Source organism: Phocoena sinus, chromosome 16, assembly GCF_008692025.1.
Source record: "Phocoena sinus isolate mPhoSin1 chromosome 16, mPhoSin1.pri, whole genome shotgun sequence".
Classification (NCBI taxonomy): Eukaryota; Metazoa; Chordata; class Mammalia; order Artiodactyla; family Phocoenidae; genus Phocoena; species Phocoena sinus.
The window spans coordinates 25,744,480-25,763,587 of record NC_045778.1 but is presented as its reverse complement, the minus strand read 5'-3'; the positions used below and the strand labels follow the sequence as shown (position 1 = coordinate 25,763,587).

General features: G+C 50.6%; 1 protein-coding gene across 32 annotated transcripts in view; it reads left to right on the top strand.

Moving 5' to 3' along the window:
• Positions 1 to 19,108, top strand: part of CAMK2G (calcium/calmodulin dependent protein kinase II gamma) — a 54,555-nt gene that overhangs the window by 17,620 nt on the left and 17,827 nt on the right. For 17 of the 32 annotated variants that reach the window (XR_004346098.1, XR_004346110.1, XR_004346100.1 and 14 more), the window contains exons 4-13: positions 2,426 to 2,480; positions 3,352 to 3,417; positions 5,640 to 5,712; positions 5,858 to 5,960; positions 6,389 to 6,472; positions 6,908 to 7,002; positions 7,580 to 7,702; positions 11,646 to 11,729; positions 11,952 to 11,994; positions 16,509 to 16,552. Coding sequence is in view for 17 of the 32 variants with exons in the window: in XM_032607557.1 (XP_032463448.1) it covers positions 2,426 to 2,480; positions 3,352 to 3,417; positions 5,640 to 5,712; positions 5,858 to 5,960; positions 6,389 to 6,472; positions 6,908 to 7,002; positions 7,580 to 7,702; positions 11,646 to 11,729; positions 11,952 to 11,994; positions 16,509 to 16,552 (770 nt within the window). In the remaining 15 variants the exon portion in view is untranslated. Of the gene's footprint in view, positions 1 to 2,425; positions 2,481 to 3,351; positions 3,418 to 5,639; positions 5,713 to 5,857; positions 5,961 to 6,388; positions 6,473 to 6,907; positions 7,003 to 7,579; positions 7,703 to 11,645; positions 11,730 to 11,951; positions 11,995 to 14,482; positions 14,546 to 16,508; positions 16,553 to 19,108 lie in introns of all 32 variants that reach the window. The other 15 variants (XR_004346097.1, XR_004346103.1, XR_004346099.1 and 12 more) reach the window with 3 other exon arrangements.

The following is a 19,108-nucleotide window of genomic DNA, read 5'->3' as shown; positions in this document are numbered from 1 at the left end:
TCAAAGCCATTCTCTGGGTTGGGTGGCCTGGGAGGATTAGTCTTCCTTTGCTGCTCTGCTCTTCTGATTCCCCTCCCAGCTTCCTCCCACCTGGGCTCCGTGTGTGGCCTTTCTGGAGAAGGGCAAGTTCCAGTGACTCCCTGTCTGGGCAGAGGCATGGGTGCCTGCCCTTTTTGCCCTGTTCTCAGCCCTGCTGTGCTGGGTTCGGGGGGTGGGTCTGGGGGCAGGGATCCTGGGGAGGCAGGGCCAGGCGGCAGGACTCCCCTGGGAGTGGCTGTTAGCATCGTACCTGCTGCCCTGTTAGTGCATCATCCTGCTGCTGTTGGTCACCTCCCTAATGAAGCTGGTCTTTAGCTTCTGGGACAGCTGATTTCCAGGGGATTATTTGTATTACACACTTGAATACTTTTTAGTAGCAAATTTTTAATTAAATGGAAAGTCCTCTTGGAAGCAAGGGAGCAGCAGCTGCAGCAGGACTCAGCATGAGACACCAACTCCCGCCAGAGACCCACAAGTGAGAAGGGAGGGTGGCAGGGCTTTGGGGGAGCTCGCTTGAGCGTGCCTGGCTCAGTTAGGGTGGAAGGGAGGCAGGGTTTGGCTATGGCTCCTTCCTTATGTCCCCCACAGGCCTAGAGAAGTAGGAGCTTATGTGCCCGAGTATAGGAGAGAATCATTTGAGGAGGAGGGGTTTTAGAAGTACCACCTGCCTTTGATCCCATCGGTAAATTGCAGAAATACTGAGTTCTGGGGGAATTTTAGGGTGAGTAAACAGATCAGATCTAGTAAGGTTGGCAATATGAAGTATAAACAATTGTCAGGCCCCGGTTCTAGCCCTGGCAGGCCCGAGTCCTCATTTATCAAGTGAGGAAAACCACAGGGCTCTAGTGATGGCCGAGTGCCTATATTTTACGTTCGGCTGATCTTGCTTTGGTGGGAAGGGTACGTAGGAAAGTGCCTCAGCCCTGATGAAACGCTCTCACACTGGAAACGGTAGTTGTCATTTGAGCTGGTTGGGGCCGGACATGGAAGAGACACTGTGATTTCTTTGTATCCAAGAACTTCACTGGTTGGTTTGGTGTCAGGCCATTCTTGAAGTGTTCTGCAAGGTGCTCCTGGAACTGCTGAGGGATGGAGTGAAGGTCAAACAGAAGAAGCCCTTTGGAACATAGGCTCCCCATCAAGAGAGTGCAGGTGAGGGAAGGGACAGGAGCAGCTAGGATGGTTGGCCAAAACAAAGTTGTGTTTGCATTAGAATGATGCTCAGGGGTTGGCATTTAACCCCGAGGTGGCTTTGTGGGCACAGGCTTGAAGAGGAGACTTCAGAAGACATTAGGTTGAGCTTTTGCTCACCAGCTCTGGAGGTGGGGAGTGGGAAGGGATTCTGCTCATCAGCCTTTTCTTGCAGCCTTCACTGCAGCTACATGCAGTAGCCTCTCGGAGCCGTCTTTGATGCTGTTGTAGGCACATTCGTGAGTGGTTTCTCTCCGGGCTCCATTGCTTTGTTGCCGGGGTATGTGGGCTACTCCACATTTCTTATAGGAAACAGTGATATGGACCAGTCTTTGGAGTCAGAAAGAGCTGGGTTCACATTTGGACCCACTACATCTTTGGCCTTTGGCAAGATACTGTATGTCCCTGAGCGTCCAGTGTCCTCATCTGTGGAATGGGAGTAATACTTATCTCGGGGTGGTCATCAGGAATAATAAACTCCTTGAAGGCCAGTACTGTGTCCTTCCTAAATCCCGCCATCTACCACAGGGTCCAACACCCAGTAGTCACTCAGTAAATGCTTGTAGCATAAGTAATGTACGCAAAGAGCCTAATACAAGGCCTGGCACGTAGTGAGCACTTAATAAATGGTTATTGTTGTCGTCGCCTGAATCTGTGTGTTGCCTCCCGTGCTCACCATCCGTCATCCTCCCTACACGCGCCTCCCTGCTGGGCTCTGCCTTTCCCACTTCTTCCCCTCCCTCTAATTCTTCTGCTCCCATCTACTCCAGGCTCTCAGGTTCTCCCATCTTGTCATTCTCTGTCCCCCTGCAGTCTGTGTCTCTCGGTGCTGCTCGCTTTGCGTTGCACCCTCACGTGTCATATCCCAGGACTACCTTCTCTGGGACCAGCCCCCTCTGGGAAGAAGGTTCTTGCTTTTCTCCGTCCTATCTTACTTCTTAGCCACAAAGCTTCTGTCTCTCGCCTACATTGTAGGCAGTCTGAGGTGGCAACCAGAGCGCTGGACCTGGGGTCTGGTCGTCTCTGCTTTGTGGCCATGTTGCCTTGGACTGGGGCTGCTGGGCGTCTGCCCATTCTCAGGAGAGAGCCTGTGGGGCTGACAGGACGGGGCAGGGCTGGGGTGGCCAAGGAGGAGAGGAGTAGGATTTCCAGGTTTTCTCTCTGTTAATCTCTGTCCCCATCTCCTCTCTTGCAGTACGCCTCCATGACAGTATTTCTGAAGAAGGGTTTCACTACCTCGTGTTTGACCTGTAAGTGCCGCTTTCTGAGGGTGTGGGGGCCTTTCCCTCCAGCCGGCTCAAGAGGAAGGCTTGGAAAAAAGGCCTAAACTGGGTCTTCAGCCTCTGCCGAGGGTCCCCCTCCTTTGCCCATGGAGAGGGGTTTGATTTTGAACTTCCTCTGGTAATGGGCAGGTTGCCGAGGGTCTCCTTGCTCACTCAGTATCTCCCCCGGGCTCTGAACCCCGGGATGGCATTGCTCTTGCATTTCTGTTCAGCAGCACACCTTGTGCAGATGCTTTTTTCTTGTTTCTTGGTGTGTTGTCCTTAGTGGAGAAATAGAACATAGGTCTTTGCATGACCTTAAAAATTCTGGGAAATTGAAGGTACCTTTTATTAGTCATAAACTAGGCTCCCATTGGTCTCTCCTCCACTTTGGTTACGGTTTAATTTCTTAAAAGTGGCTCTTCACCTCCTAGAAATGCCTCTTTGGTATTTTCCGGGTTGGGTCTCTGTGTCCTTGGTCTCATTATTCTTCAACTTCAGTGGTAGGTCTGTCATTCTTGGGCAGCTTTATCTTCGTATTCAGATTGGTCTCAAATAAAGCTATGACTGTTTGAGTAGGTTGATTATTTTCTCTTAGATGCCTGTATATTCATCTTTACCAGAGTATTAGCTAATCTATAGGTTACAGAAACAGAAATGTGCAGGGGGAAGGGAGGGCCCATGTTGTCCCAAGGAGAAGCTCCATGTCATTGAAGGACTGGCGTGCTCTGGGCTCTCAGACAAAATGCATGTAGAGCTGACACTTCTCTAAAGCTGTTGTACAGTGTGACCTGTTACCTGTTGGATGCTGGGGTTGGACACCTGACCTGCCTCCTCTGACACTCTCTGTTGGTTGCAGTGTTACCGGTGGGGAGCTGTTTGAAGACATTGTGGCCAGAGAATACTACAGTGAAGCTGATGCCAGGTGAGATGAGGGCCCTGGGGGCCAGGCGTCCTGCCTATTTGAATCATCTTTGGGGGAGATCAGAAGAGCTCTTATCTGGACAAGGATTCTGTAGAGCTGGACTCAGGCTACATTCCGTGGGTATTGTTAGGAGTTAATAATTCAGCACTCCCAGATCAGTTTTTTGCAAAGCTCTTACATATCTCCTTTACGCCGTCACACCAGAAATACCTTTTCTTTGCACCACCGCCTACTCACAAGGGCCCAAGGACCCTCCCTATCCCTGCTTCTTTCTTTTGACAAATCCTACTGCATAATGAGGCATCCTGGGGATGATCCAGAGATGGAGAAAACATGGTTTGTGTCCCAAAGGAGTGTAAATGTCTGGGTTAATAATCCAACCGGGGAACCCTTCCTGGGAGATTTCAACCTGAATCACCTTGTGTCTTGACCACCATCACCAGCCCCCATGTGAGGCTCCACAGGCTAGAGGACCATTCCTCAGCCATACCCTTCAGCCCCCAGCCCTCCAGGAAACCCTGGCAGCTCCTCCGTGTGACACAGCAGAATTCCTCCCACACCGCAGCTCTGGGGCGCTTGTTTGGCCTGCCTTTCCTTCCTCGGCTCCTCCCCCGCCCTGAGTTTTCTCTCGGGTGATGTCCTTACAACCTGATTTTGATCATCCTGCCTGCAGCTTCTCAGGCCTATGTGGCAGCTCTGGCTGCCTCTGGAGGGTGGGGGAGCACAGCTTCCTCACAGATTTCTCAACCCTGAGAGGCCATTGTTTGCTGATCAACCTCAGATGCTTCAGCCTCAGGAAAAATTCTCAAGTGGGAGATGAATTCCAGTGCCAGCAGGGGAGGACCAGGCTCTGGGCGGGAGGAGGCAGTGATAGCTCAGGGAGCCTGGCGGGGAGGAGGGGGGGGCCGGGGCGGGTGACTGTACCAGTGGGCTTGGCCTGGCTCTGCTGGGACAGTTCGCACTTTTGCCATTTTTGGCCAGAAGGCTCTCCCTGCTAGCTTGCCTCTGTTCTAATTATATATTTCTGTGGAGACTCGCCTCTTCAGCTCAGTCTTAAAGTCTCTTTGGCCTACTCTTGGGCTGTGTCCTATAGGGAGGCCTGAGCCTCAGCCTCCAGGAGCCCAGCAAGACCCTTTGGCTCTTGTGGAAGCCCCAGCATCAGCTTTTAAAGGAAGGAAAAATAAGTCCAGGTCACCAGCTCAGCAGACACTTGGTAGTACCTGCTCCATTCTCTAGGCCAGGGTTCCTCAGCCTCAGCGCTACTGACATTTGGGCCAGATAATTTTTTGTCGTTAGGGCCCCTCCTGTGCATTGTAGGTTTAGAACCATCTACCTGCTAGATGCCAGTAGCACTGTCCCTCTCAGTTGTGACAACCAGCAATGTCTCCAGGCATTGCCAGATGTCCTCTGGGGGCCATAATCATCCCCCAGTTTTCACCAGTGCTCTAGACTGCCAGTACACCCCACCAGGAGTTTGACTGCAAGTGTGGCAGGATGGTTTGGAAGGTGGATTCACGAATCAGCAGCTGAATGTGACTCTAGTTTGTCTTTTTCTATGAAAAATCATGATCAGAAATGCTCCTCAGGTGCCTGTTTGGAACCCTCTTTAGTACCTTGTTTCTTGATGGTGCCTGTGTACTTGTTTTATCTCCTCTACTAGATGATAAACTTCAGGGCAGGCACTGGGTCATCTTTACAGCTGATGTGGTACCAAGCATAGTGCCTGTAGGTGCTCGATAAACATTTAAATGAAAGAATGAGTGTACCCACCCCCGAAACGACTTAAGCTAATAAGTTGGACTATCCTTCCTGAGTTGCTACCACAAGCCTCTTCTCTAAGAACAGAGTTACCATAGCAGGGAAGAGAAACAAGGAAGGAGTTGGATGGTCTCTCTTTCTCAGGAGTCTGAGATGTCCCCCAGTTTCTTGGAAACCAATTGAATATGTTGGGCCTTTACAGTCTAAGGAGGCATGGTGGACCCTGTTCTAGTCTGCCCTCTGCCATTATCTAGCAGGAGAGCCTGGAAAAACCACCTAATCTGCTTGGGCCTCAGTTTCCTCTTCTATAAAGTAGGTTGAACAGATGATGTCCAAAGTCCAAGGTTCTAGCTCCTCATTGAGTGATTCTCTGTGAATCCCTGACCCAGAGATAAGTGCTTTTGTCCACAGCGTGTGGTCATGGATGGTTTAACCCTGAACTGACCTTTCTTCTGCTTTTGCAGCCACTGTATACATCAGATTCTGGAGAGTGTTAACCATATCCACCAGCATGACATTGTCCACCGGGACCTGAAGGTACTACCCAGGTTCCCCCTTTGCCTCTTGCTTGTGAAGCATTGGCGCCACCTGGTGCCAGATGGTAGTACTGCGAGGCCCAAACTAGGCTCCCTCTGGGCTGTGGGGTGGGTGCCTCACGAGGTTCTCTGTCTTCCTTATACAGCCTGAGAACCTCCTGCTGGCGAGTAAATGCAAGGGTGCCGCAGTCAAGCTGGCTGATTTTGGCCTAGCCATCGAAGTACAGGGAGAGCAACAGGCTTGGTTTGGTAAGAGTGACCCTGTCTTCCTGGAATGCAGCCCCCGCCCTTCCTCCTCTTCCTGATCTGCCTTCCTCTTTCATAACTAGAAGCCAGACCCTTAATGGCCCTGGGCTCCTCAGGGACTGGAGGAGGGGAGGGTGCAGAACTCCCCCTGGCCCTCCATGACTCAGTACAGTGAGACGTGCTGCTGTTAGCACTGTGTTCTTGCTGCCTCTGGGGAGGATGGGAATTCCTGGTAGACACATGGACTTACCCTCTGATTTAGATTCCGGGCACTACAAGAAGCCCAGCCCGTCATCTCTTGCTGCCCGTGTGCTGAGAGCTTATGTAGCAAAAGCAACAGGAGTAAGAAGGGACTTGGGGGAAATTGCTAATGTGGGTTTAATGAAAGAGAAAGTGGGTTCAGTGTGCCTCCGCTGTCTCTTCCACTACAGGTTTTGCTGGCACCCCAGGTTACTTGTCCCCTGAGGTCTTGAGGAAAGATCCCTATGGAAAACCTGTGGATATCTGGGCCTGCGGTAAGCCCATTCCACACACTCAGCTTTTTGGTGTTAAGGGCCCTCGACTTCCAGCGATGGCAAGAAAGAGGCATTGCTCTTCCTTGTGGGTCCCACAGGCGTCTGGTATATGTGAGCTCACGGTGTTTGCTCTAGTGTCCCCGGGATGGCTGTTTCCATCACACCCTTCTCCCCAAGTATTTCCTAGATGACGTTGCATCCTTCTTGAAGAGGGATTTGCCCATGCCTTAGCAGGTGGGTTGTGCCTAAAGAAATCCCGGACGCGGCTTGGTGACGTGGGGAGTGAAGCATAGTGGTACAGCATTATTGGCTGCCATTCACTTCTCCTTCTGGTATGGCCTTGACTTTCTGGGTGGCTCTGAGCCCTGTGTGGCTTTTCTTGGTTCCTCAGCAAAGCAGGTGACTGACCCCAGTGACCTGTGTCCTGTCTTGTAGGGGTCATCCTGTATATCCTCCTGGTGGGCTACCCTCCCTTCTGGGATGAGGATCAGCACAAGCTGTACCAGCAGATCAAGGCTGGAGCCTATGATGTAAGGACCTGTTTGTTCCTGCCCCTCAGGCTCTGACCAGGGGAAGGGGCGTGTTGAGTGTGTCACAGGGTACAGGGAGTGTCAGGGACTTCGAAGACCCAGGGATGCACATGGCATATAGGCCTCAGTTCTTGACACCACCTGTCCCAGGGAGCAGCTTTTTTGCACAGCCATTTTTGGTAGCTGTAAAGTCACGGAGTCCACGGAAGCCCTTTGGTGTGTTATTTGCAAAGAATGATGTGGCTGTGTGGTGTGCTGCAGGACATAGGGATGAGAAGTCTGGTGGCTCTCCCACTGCAGTGGGGCCTTCGGCACAGCGCTGAACACCTGATTCCTCCTAGTAGAGAGATGGAGTTGAACCAGAAGATGTCAGAGTCTCCCGGTCTGATATTCTGGCATTCTAACCATGATTGTTCTGTTTTCCTTTCCCGGTCTTTAAGTTGACCCTGATCCTGGGATACCCCAGGGCTTTCCCACACCCTGCTGGGCAGCTTTAGGTAACACAGAGTACCCCAATTATAGGGGGTATGAGGCTCACAAATTTCATATCCCTCCTTCTCTTGTTCCCGCTCCTTAGTTCCCATCACCAGAGTGGGACACGGTGACTCCTGAAGCCAAGAACTTGATCAACCAGATGCTGACCATAAACCCTGCAAAGCGTATCACAGCTGACCAGGCTCTCAAGCATCCATGGGTCTGTGTAAGTGTCTTCCACCGAGATCAAGGAGATCAGGGATGTCAGCTTTCAATGTGCCCATAGTACTGTCTTTACCCTCCTTCTTACGAATAGAGAATAATCATTTTGGGCCCTGAGCTAAGACCCAGCAGAGGGGAGGGGGCACTGGATGGGGCCCAGGGGCAGCAAGTGTCATCAGGAGGAGTTGGGGAGGCGATTGGGACTAACTGGACTCTGTCTCTCCCCCACTCACTTGTCAGGTGTGGTTTAGCTTTGATCTTTTTTTTTTTTTATTTTTATTTTTATTTTTTTTATTTATTTTTTTTAAAATTATTTATTTATTTATTTTTGGCTGCTTTGGGTCTTCTTTGCTGCGCGTGGGCTTTCTCTAGCTGGGGCTACTCTTCGTTGAGGTGTGCGGGCTTCTCATTGCAGTGGCTTCTCTTGTTGCAGAGCACGGGCTCTAGAGCGCAGGCTCAGTAGTTGTGGTGCACGGGCTTAGTTGCTCCGCGGCATGTGGGATCTTCCCGGACTAGGGCTTGAACCCGAGTCTCCTGCATTGGCAGGCGGATTCTTAACCACTGCGCCACCAGGGAAGTCCCTAGCTTTGATCTTGAATGAGGGCTTAGGTTGACCCTTGCAGACTCTAGTTGATGAGGGAAAGCAGCTGGCAGAACTCAAAGTGAATTGCCATGCCTAGAGTGCCTATTCGGATCTCAGCTCTTAGACAACTCTAATGGAAATGTGACCAAGACCCAGCAAATAAACAGAAGGGGCCTCTGAGCAATGAAAAAGAGCCTCCTGAAGTTCAGTCATAAATCTCGCCCTAGGAGAAGCCCCCAGGGCTATCATTGTGGGTCAGCATATTCTGTTTTCGTGTACAATTCTATCGGGCTGAAATATCTTTTTTCAAACAAGAGGGTCTGCCTCTTGTTAGGCCTTCTGACAGCTACGATGCATTTATGTATTTGTTCTTTCCCGTGTTTACTGAATGCCTCTTTGATGCTGGTCCCTGTGTGGGTGCTGTAGATACAGAGATGAATAAGGCATGGTGCCTTCCCTCACACATCTCAAAGATTATCTTGGGAGACAGGCACTCAAGCAGGCAACCACTCTGCAATGTGACAAGTACGTAAAAGAAGCTAATGAGTATGTAGGAGCTCCTGCCGTCTCTGGTGGGCAGTGGGATTGCTAAAGGCATGGAGGAGGTGGGCTCTGTCCTGGTTCTTGGCAGATGACTGGGAGTTCCCCAGGATGATAACCTGCAGACAGAGGTTAGCAAGGGCCAAGGTGAGAGGCCATGGGGAAATTGTGGCGAGTTTAAGGAATATTAAGTCGTTTGGTTGTAGATGAACGTAGGACTACAGGAATACAAGAGACTGAAGCCAAAAAGATTCCAGGACATACAGGTTTCTGCCTAAGGAGTTTGGATTTTACTCTGAAAGCACAGGGAACCATTTAAGGGTTTTAAAGAGGGAATGAAGTATGCAGTTAATTAAGAAAGATCAGTTTGGAAGCTGTGTAGAAAATGGAATTGAAGAGGAAAGAGGCAGGGGCAGAGAGCTCAGGAAGCTGTCGTGACTATCTAAGCAAGTCCAGATGAGGTCTCGGCTAAGGGTAATAATAGGAGAGTGGGCGGTATGGCAAGGAGTGGACACATCTGAGAGATGTTTGGGACATAGAATGAAAAGGATTTAGTGACCAGCTGGATTTGGGAAGTGAAGGAGAGAGTGGGATCTATGAGGACTGCCAGGTTTTGAATTGGTAACTGAGTGGAGGGTTGTACCATTCACTGACCCAGAGGAAACCCAGAGGAGGAACCTGTTTGTGAGAAAAGATGATGATTTTAGTTTCCTACATGTTAAGTGTGGTGTTTGAGGACCTCTGGCTGGAGATATCCAGTGGGTAGTTAGAAATATGGAAAAGAAGTTAAAAATTGGAAATATAGGTTGTAGTCATTTGGGTGGTGTTGGGGCTATAAAAATAGATGGGATTGTTTCTATGCTGATTGAATTCCTTTTTTTGTTTTGGGGGGGTTTTTTTTTTTGGCTGTGTTGGGTCTTCATTGCTTCGCGCGGGCTTTCTCTAGTTGCAGCAAACGGGGGCTATTCTTTGTTGCGGTGCGCGGGCTTCTCATTGCAGTGGCCTCTCTTGTGGAGCACGGGCTCTAGGCGCACAGGCTCAGTAGTTGCAGCACGCGGGCTCTAGAGCGCAGGCTCAGTAGTTGTGGCGCACGGGCTTAGTTGCTCAGCGGCATGTGGGATCTTCCCGGACCAGGGCTCGAACCAGTATCCCCTGCATTGGCAGGTGGATTCTTTACCACTGCGCCACCAGGGAAGCCCCTGATTGAATTCTTACTGTGGGCTGTTGTAAGAGAAGAGATGGCCACCAGCATTTAGCGCCAGGGAAAGTTGGAGGAGCCGGCAAAGGAGACTGAGAATGAGAATTTCCATGGGAGAAGGAGGATCAGGAGATCCTAAGAAACAGGAGGTCTCAGGAAGGGAGGTTCTGTAATCAGATGCTTCAGAGAGTCCATGATAAAGACAGAAGAGAGCCTGTTGGCTCTGACCAATTAGAAGCATTGTTTCATTATTTCACTGATAGAGGCAGTGGAGGGAGAGAGACTGAAGCCTGTTTACAGTGAGGTGAGGAGGGAATGAGGGTGAAGAGAGAAAGACATGGTACTAGTTAGAGAAGATGGATGAGTCAGGGGAGTTTTTAAAATCTTGCGCTTGACTGTATTGTGTAGACTACAGAGAAGAATATAATCCAGAATATAAGGGGTTAAAAATATTGGCTAATTGAGGAACCAGTGTTTGGATAGCACAATGAGAGAGGGACTCCTGAGCCCAGGTCAAGGGGTCAGCACATGAGGGATGATGCTTCTGAGACCTGGGATTAGGTTGCAGGGGTGTGAAAATCAGCTTGTGGTTAGAAGGCTGAAGTTGAAGTTCTTGCTTGATGATCTCTCATTTCACTTTGTGGAGAAGTTTACACTTTGGAGGAGGAGGTGAAATATGAGATCTGGGGAAGGTAGATAAGGTTGGGAGAGTTGCTTCGGGAACTAGGAAAGGGAGCGGCCAGAGGGGAAGGAAGGCAGGGTGGCCCTGTGGGGGTGTGGGCACCAGGCTGCATGTTGTAGGATTTATTTTTTTAGCAGGCTAGCCAAGGTAACAACAGCAGAGTGAGGGGATGAGCCACTTAAAATGGGTACTCAGGAACTGCAGAAGCATTATGTTCTGGGGTCGTGTTTGTGGACCCCACCCTCCATCCTCCTATATATCTCAGCAGACCCTGAGAACATCTCTGTATTAGGATATGTAATCATTGATGCTTGTCTTGCTGACCCTGAGTCATCAGGGAAATGTAAATCATGTTCAGGGGACTCTGTTTAAGGAGGAAGTTAGCAGTAATACATTGAAGAAAAATTCCCATCCAAAACGGTGAAAAGAATTAATGCTTCAAGGTAAAGATCCTTAGCTTCTCAGATCACAGCTTCATTTAAGACCTTGTTGGCGAGTGGGATGGTTGTTGAGAGGAACTCTTAGAAGGAATGAGTGTTCTCTCTGGAGAGCAGGAACCCTTTCTGTTCTCTCACTGCCCAGAATCTGGAGCGCAGTAGGTGCCCACTAAATAGTTGCTGAAGGAATAACTGCATGAGGATCACAACACACAAAATACTCTCCCGTTCCATAGCCTCCATCTCCCAAGGAAGATTAGAATGCTCTCTTGGGCACCTTCATCCAGCATCAATTACCGGTGGTGTTTTCATGTCCAGATTATTGTCCTTACATAACCTTGATTTTGGGGTAGTGCTTTTATTGTAAAAGCATTTTCACATCTGTGACCTCATCTTATCTTCAGAGCAACTCTGGGGCGGCTGAGCACATGGCCACCGGTGCTGGGACTATGGTGAGGGGCCTAGGATCCGGTGGGGGGCTCACAGGCCTGTCTATTTGGCTTCCAGCAACGGTCCACAGTGGCATCTATGATGCATCGTCAAGAGACCGTGGAGTGCCTACGCAAGTTCAATGCCCGGAGAAAACTGAAGGTGAGTCTAGCCTTCCGAGCCAGGCTGCCAGCATCCTGAAATCATACCTTTCAGCCGTGCACCCCCTGCCCCATCACAGAAGGAAGCTCCCCTCCTGGCTGGAGCTGAGCTATGAAGGTTGTACTCATTGGGAGCCCCTAGCCAGCAGCTGCCCTCTGCCTGAGAACAGACTGTGCTTTTCTAGAGCCTGATGGAATTCACAGGACCCTCTTCTTTCCCCAGGGTGCCATCCTCACGACCATGCTTGTCTCCAGGAACTTTTCAGGTATGTTTTCAGCTGTGCACTTTAACTCTACGAGGTGAGTGGGTCAGAATGGGCTGTTGCTATATACCATGCCATCCTGACACTGGGTGTCTCAGGCAACACCTTGACCAAGATGATGAGGATCCTGTTTGGAGGGGCTGCTGCAGCTGAGTTTTGTAACCTGAAATTCTGGGGGGCTTTACTTGACTTCAGGTTTATGAACTGTATTCCCTAGAACCTCCCAAGGAGTAGTCTGCCCGGTCTTCCATTTACCTTGTCCCTGGGTATTCTTAATTCTCTGAAGACTCTCAGCACTTTAAGATTTTAGCCAGTCTCAAGGGCATTGGAGGATGTGCTGGGAAAAAGAAGGAGATGAGATGTAGTGAATCTTCCCAGACACCACCATTAATTGGCTGACTGGGACGATCACTACATCGTTGTGTCCAAGTGGAGATGACTGATAGAAATTATTCCAGATGTTTAAACCTTTTACAGGGACTGTGCTTAAAATATTCTCTTTTGTACCAACTGTAAAAGTGAAGAAATAGAGACCAGCAGGATGGAGGGAAAGGAATTTGCTTAATGTTGCGTGAGGAATTGGGAGAGTTGGGACCAGTAATTTGTAAATCACACTTGACATTTCTTTTTAAGATGCAAGACATTCCACCTTCCCCCTCCCCCCACCCTCATCATTGTTTGCCCTCACTTGGGAAGCACAGTGGCTTTTCTGTGAGGAAAAGATTAATGACGGGACTTAAGACAGAAAGGTTTCTTCCCAGTTTGCCTTTTCCCCTGATCTTCCCTCCCCCTAACCCCCAGCCCCACTGTTTTGGTTCAAGACCCCCTTCTCATTCTCATAACCAGACTCCCTCCCTTGCTTTCCTTCTACACAGCCATGGCGGTGGGGGGGTTGTGTGGGAGGCTCAGGTGGGCAGCTGCCTGGGCAGAGATTGCTCCCTTGAGCTTGAGTCCACGGGCTTGGCTGTACTGGTTCCCGGTAACCTCCAGCCCTGGCTCTGGGACTTCATGAGCTCTAGCCTGAGTGAGAGCCACAGGGCCCTGGAGGGTCAGGACTGGAGAGTAAGCTGGGAGAGTGTCCCCCTCAGGCCCATCCCCTGTGACCCTAGTTGGGGCTCGATCTTGTGTTCTGGATTCACCTCACAAGTGGGAACAGGAGGGCACAGTGGGCCACCTCCTGCAGAGGTGGAGCTGTTGTCCCACATCAGGCCTCTGGTCCTCTAATTACTTGCACCTTCTACTTTCTGGGTTTAAGAAAGCCTTTCTAGAGGACGCTCAAGGGCAGATATGTGCCTAGAATGAGGTGATCTCTTCTCTCTCTGAGTGGAAGAGATGTGAAACAGGCTGCTAGGAAATCAATAGCATGTGCCCCATCCCGTGGCCTCCGGCCTCTGCATCAGCCTCTCCCCGTCCATTTCATGAAATTGGTGTCCTGGTTTCAGGAACTCAGTCTCTCTGTTACAACACAGCACCTTCACTGATCCCTAAAGAGCCTCCTGTCCTTGCTGCCCAGACTTTGTCTGGCCGTGGCACTCACTTTGCCCTGGCGCAGGAGGCAAAAAAACAAACAAACAAAAAGGAATGCTGCAAGCATTCCAGGATGACCTCTTCTGCCCTGACTCTGGGACAGGTGAAGACAGAGCCAGTCTCCAGAAGCTTCTGTAGGAAGAGGTGTTGAGAAGTATAATCAAGAAGGAAGGGCATTTGTGTGCTTCTTTAGGAACAAGTGAGGCTGTTTTCTGAGTTGATCCCAAATAGAAGGTTCAGCTTATCCCTGGATTCTAGCAGGTTGGCTTGTGGTGCAATCGGGGCTTCTAGAATGTATTGCTTAAGCGGCCTTTGTTTACTTTCTGGGCACTCATTTTTGGGGCACCTACACCTTTGGAACTCTGAAATGCAGCCTCTCCTGGCCACCTGTCTTGAAGAGGGAAAGTGACGGGTGTCTCTGAGGAGTTGGGGGCCGTGGAACATCAGTGAACTGGCTGCACAAGGGCCACGGACCCTCCCTGGGCCCCGAGTGCCAGTCTCTCTACTGTTTGGAATGCGGCCAGAGGAAAGGGCTGCCCTCTGAAAATGTCCTCCTTTAGGTTCCCTGGGGAGGAAGGTTTGCAGATGAGGCTCAGTTTCCTGACAGCCTTACGCTAGGGCTGGTCTGCCTCGGAAGGGACACCGCCCCTTGCCAAGTCAGGCTTTGACCTGCAGACCCTCACCAGAGGTGGTCGTGGGACAGGTGGAGCTGCGGGATCCCCCACGCCCTGTCCGAGCCCGGTTCTCTCAGGTTCCCAGACTGCTGCAGGGCTGGCTGCACCTGCTCACCAGCCTGCCCCCGGCACCTCTGCTCCCCCAGCTCGGCCGGCTTGGCCACGCTGCCCGGACCCTGCCGTGCACAGCGGCAGCGGGTTCCTGTGCCTCGCGCTGGGGCATGCTCGCTGCTGACTGGCCCCCGTGGCTTTGCGGCAGCTCTGTGCACTCAGAGACTGTATCCCCTCAGTTGGCAGGCAGAGCTCCGCCCCCGCCTCGCCTGCCGCGAGCGCCGCCGGCCTGGCCGGGCAAGGTACGTGGCATGAGTCCTCCCCGACCGCCTGCCTCGGCTCCCTGCCACCCCACCAGGAGGGCCAGCATGCCAGGCCCGCTCACCAGGGAGGCGAGTCCCATGCTTGCGGGCTGAGATGGGCATGCCGGACGGACCACCTAACTTGGCATCTGCGAGCGCATCGGTGTTACGGAGCCCCCTAACCAGCCGTGCATGCTGGGCGCTTGCCAACTCTCAGGAGGCAATAGCCTGGGACGTGGAGCTGGGCAGCAGGAGGCTTTCCTCCCGACGCCACCCGCCCAAGAGCATGGCCTGCCTGTGAGGGCTGCGGCCAAGGTGGCCTGAGACAGCCCTGGCGTGGTCCGGAGCTGAGCTGCCCACAGCGGAAGACTAGGCTTCAGCGGCACAGGTGGGCGACCCCAAAGGGGAAGCCACGCCCTTCACAATTGTGAAGTCTGGCATTTGCCGGCCTTCGGGTCTGAAATGCGGTAGAGTACAGAAGCTGTGCAGATAGTCGCTCCTGAGTTTGGATCCTAGCCCTGCCACACCCTGAGCAAGTCACATCAGCTCTCCCAACCTTAGTTTCCTCAGCTCTCCAATGGGGCTAAGAAATAACATGGTGACGATTAAGATCATGTATGTCTAAGGCCCTCAACCCTGCCTGTATGAGAAAACTTGTTAAGAAAGAAATCCTGATGCTGAGACCCCACCCCAGACAAATAAAATCAGAATCTCTAGGGCATGGGATAGGCATAAGCATTTTTCCCTAACTCCCAAGTGATTCTAATGGGCTGTCAGAGTAGAGAAGTTTGACGTATGTAAATCACTTAACACCGTCGGTGGTCAGGCATAGTAGTAAACACATTTTAAAAATGTTTCAAATCACCCCAGCATAAACTGGAGATAGGACCAAAGGCCATTTTTGGAGGTCAGAATTCTTGTGATGCAAGGACCCTTATTCTCACTGGAGACCCAGCTTGGGTAGGAAAGGCTACCTGAAGGGAAGAATGGCAGCAATAGTGACAGTAGTTAACACCTGCTGAGTTCTTGCTATGTGCCAGGCACTCTGCTTAGTGCTTTTCATGCCATTATCCCATTTTATAGATAAAGAAACTGAGGTTCAGAGAGGTTAAGTAACTCACACAGCTAGCAAGCAGTAGAACCAAGATGCAAACCCATCGAAGTCTAGGTGGATCAGACAGTTGGACTGATTCAATCTCCCTGGAATCTCCCATCCACTGTCTGCTACTTTCCTGTGACCTTTGTGGCGAACAGGCATCACCAGCCTTCCTATGTGGAGCTCATCAGCCTTGAGCATCACCCTGTGCCTGGCTAGAATCTGTTTAATACCTCATTATTCTACCCAGTCCTTTCTGCTCAGTGGGTCCAGAGAGTAGACTGAGGAAAGGGTGGCAGTGAGGACATGCCCAGTCAAGGCTTCAACCCCCTGGCAAAACCTTCCTGTAGGTGGTCCTAGTCTCTGTGTCTGTGTCTGTCTGTCCTCACGTCTGGTCTCCTTCATGAACTGTGACACTCTTGTTTCTTGAGAACACTCAGGAGATGTCTTGCATCCTTGCAGCTTGGCTGTCCTGAGAATCTCCATGGCATCTAGGGACGGAGCCCTCACCTTTCACCCTGGCACTCTGCTTCCAGGCCTAGGTGGAAGCTGTTGAAGGCAGAGTTCCCAATGGCCCAGGCAGCCCCAGTACTGAATGTGGTTTCTCCTCCTGAATGCGGAATGTCCCTGTTTCTGCTGAGCCCTCTTCCGTGGCAGAGGAGATCCTGGGGTGCCACCCTGAGGGTCTGACGCTGCTTGAGATGCCCTTCTTGCTTTGGGGCATCAGGAAGGGCCTCTTCTAGGGGGTTCAGGAGACTCCTGGCCCCCTTGTCAAACACATCAGTCTCTTGCGGATCCAGCTGCCAGACTTCAGGATGGGAAGAGGATACAATACAGGAGACTTGATTTTTCTCTCTGTTTTCACAGCTGCCAAAAGCCTATTGAACAAGAAGTCGGACGGCGGTGTCAAGGTAGGTGTCTCCACTCCTCCAGCCCAAGGTCTGGCCTTTCTCTTCCAACAGTCACTCCCAAGGGACTCCTTGGCACTTTGTTCCCCCTTTCCCCAAGAACCTTTCTATCCTTGCTTTTCTGCTTTAAACCAGAAACCTCTGTGCTCAGAACAGCAGGTTCCACTGGCCTGAGAGGGCAGAGGGATACGTGCTTCACCTGACCCTAGCTTGATTGGAAAGACCCAGGGGAGGTGATCCGAACTATAGTTTACTAGAGCTGAATCCTGAACGTGACTTCCAGACACAGGTTTCATCTCCAGGGCTTGACTCTCTGGGTTTTTTAGGTCACTGGTTAATCTTTTTTTCTTTTTAAAGCACAAACCGATTTAATCAAATGAAAGCAAAGTTTGCCTGGTTGACTCAGGGTACAGGACTTGGCACCTGAAGCCACTATCCTTTTGTTCTTTTTTCTTATCTCCAAAGCACTTCCAGAACCCAGCTCAGATACCATTGAGTGAAAGCGTCAAACTTTCTCAAGGCATAGGCACCTTAGACACAGGCCAGGGACATGGTACCTCACAGCTCATTTTCATTTGGTGAGGGAACTTTTCCTGGGGGATGAGGGCAAGACAGGGGCCCATAGGGACCAACAAGAAGCCTTAGTGGGGGGTGCTGCTTGGCCAAGGTAGAGGGGTCCTCACACAGCCAAGGTATTCTTAGAGGCTTTGGGGGCAGAAAGGGCCCTGGGGCTGGGGCATTGGATAGGAGTTCATGCTATCTTGAAGCCTGCCAATTTACACCATGGAGAATTTCAAACCATTATTAAGCAAACCTTTAAGTTCCAACAAAAGTTTAAATTAGACCTTTCCCCAGGATCTTATGTCCCCAGCTGAGATATACCTGTGTGCCCCTTTCCCTTCCCCCACCCCTTCCTCTTTCTCTCATTGTCTGCATGCCTGCTTCCATGTACTTCTGCCCTAAGGAGGGGAGCTTGGGCTCCACGCACACTTGCTGACATGGAGCTGGGGTTGACTGGCAGCCCCTCAGTTACAGGGGTGTGAGCTCGATGGTGGAGCCAGGTTAGGAAAAGGTGGCTAGTTAGAGAGAGATTTTGCATATATTTTTCTGGAGGAGAAGCTAGAGTCAATCTTTACAAAGTATTTATTAAGTACCTGTCAGAGGCTCAGTGCTACATTCAGTTCTAAAGGCGCACAAGAGGTATAAGAGGAGATGCAGGTTTCATCCAGCCTCAAGAATTGCAGGGTCAATTAAAAAGGAAAGTGAACACATCTGGGATCAGCTAAGCCCTGAATGGTATATGGCACTGGACCCTACATGGGATGGTTCAGTCCAAGAAGCTTCTGGGGAAGAGACTTATTGGAGAAAGCTAATAGGTAGGAAGATTGGAACCAAGTCAGTGATTGCCTCTAGAGAATGGGATTGGAGGTGAAGGCAGGGTGGGGAGACACACATTTTGTTTTTTTACTTTGTACACATGTGTTTTCTTTAAGATGAGAATGTATTTTCTGTAACTTAAAAACAACAAAAAATATTTTTATGGGTTCTATTATACATATTGATGTTCTCTGCCCAACTGGAACATGGGGTGTTTGGCAGAGGGATATAAAAAATACAGCTGGATTGGTCTGGTTGAGCAGAGGAATTGGAGGTTTGTGTGTTAGACCACAGAAAACACCATAGACCACTGAGCAGGGAAGGTTAAGAGTGATGTTTTCGAAAGACTTGGCTAAGTGTGTAAGGGTGAATAGAAGAGGGTAGGAACAGCTGAAAGGCTGCAGGGAGCGCATATTCTTTCTCATGGGACACAGGACACCCAGGTATCAACTAGGATTTATTATAGTCTGGGTGTACGGTGAAGAAAAGATGATGAGAAATAGAAGGGGTTAATATTCAAAATGACCACCAGAGGAGCACAGACCAACCACTTGGAATAGGTGCTGCCTGTAGGTCATTGGTCCAACTCTACCCATGGGTGCTGGGCTCTGATTAGACATTAGCTCTGATGAGAGGTGTGGCAAAGGAAGTTCCCATTAGATACGGGAGATTTTAAAAGGGTCCATCAAAGGTAATGGCAAAGTGTCTTGAATATTGAAAGAAATGGTGGTATCTTTGCTAGAAATGTGAGTAGTCGTGAAGGAATGTTTTGGTGAGAAGAGAAGTTTTGTTTTGACCACACTGAGACCGAGAGACAAGTGAATATCTGGGCAGAGAGGTCTTCAGAGGTGCTGGGAGATAGCCCAGGGAGGTGTGCAGAGGGACACTCACGTGAGTGAGTCTCGTGTCCACTGAGGGAGGTACGTGCCAGGCAGGCGCTGGAGGAGCAGAGGGATGAGCACCTGAGCCAGAACAGCAAATTTTCTCAGAGGAGATGGCTGAGGAACTGAGTTTGAAGGACTAGTTGGATTTTGCCAAGTTAAGGAGGGGAGCAGAGAGGAGAGGACATTCCAGGCAAAGGGAATACACAAGTTTGAAACAGCACAATGATTCTGGGAACTCCATTAGCTTTTGTATGACGGAAGCAGAGAGTGATTGCACAAAACAGGACCTGAAATGAAG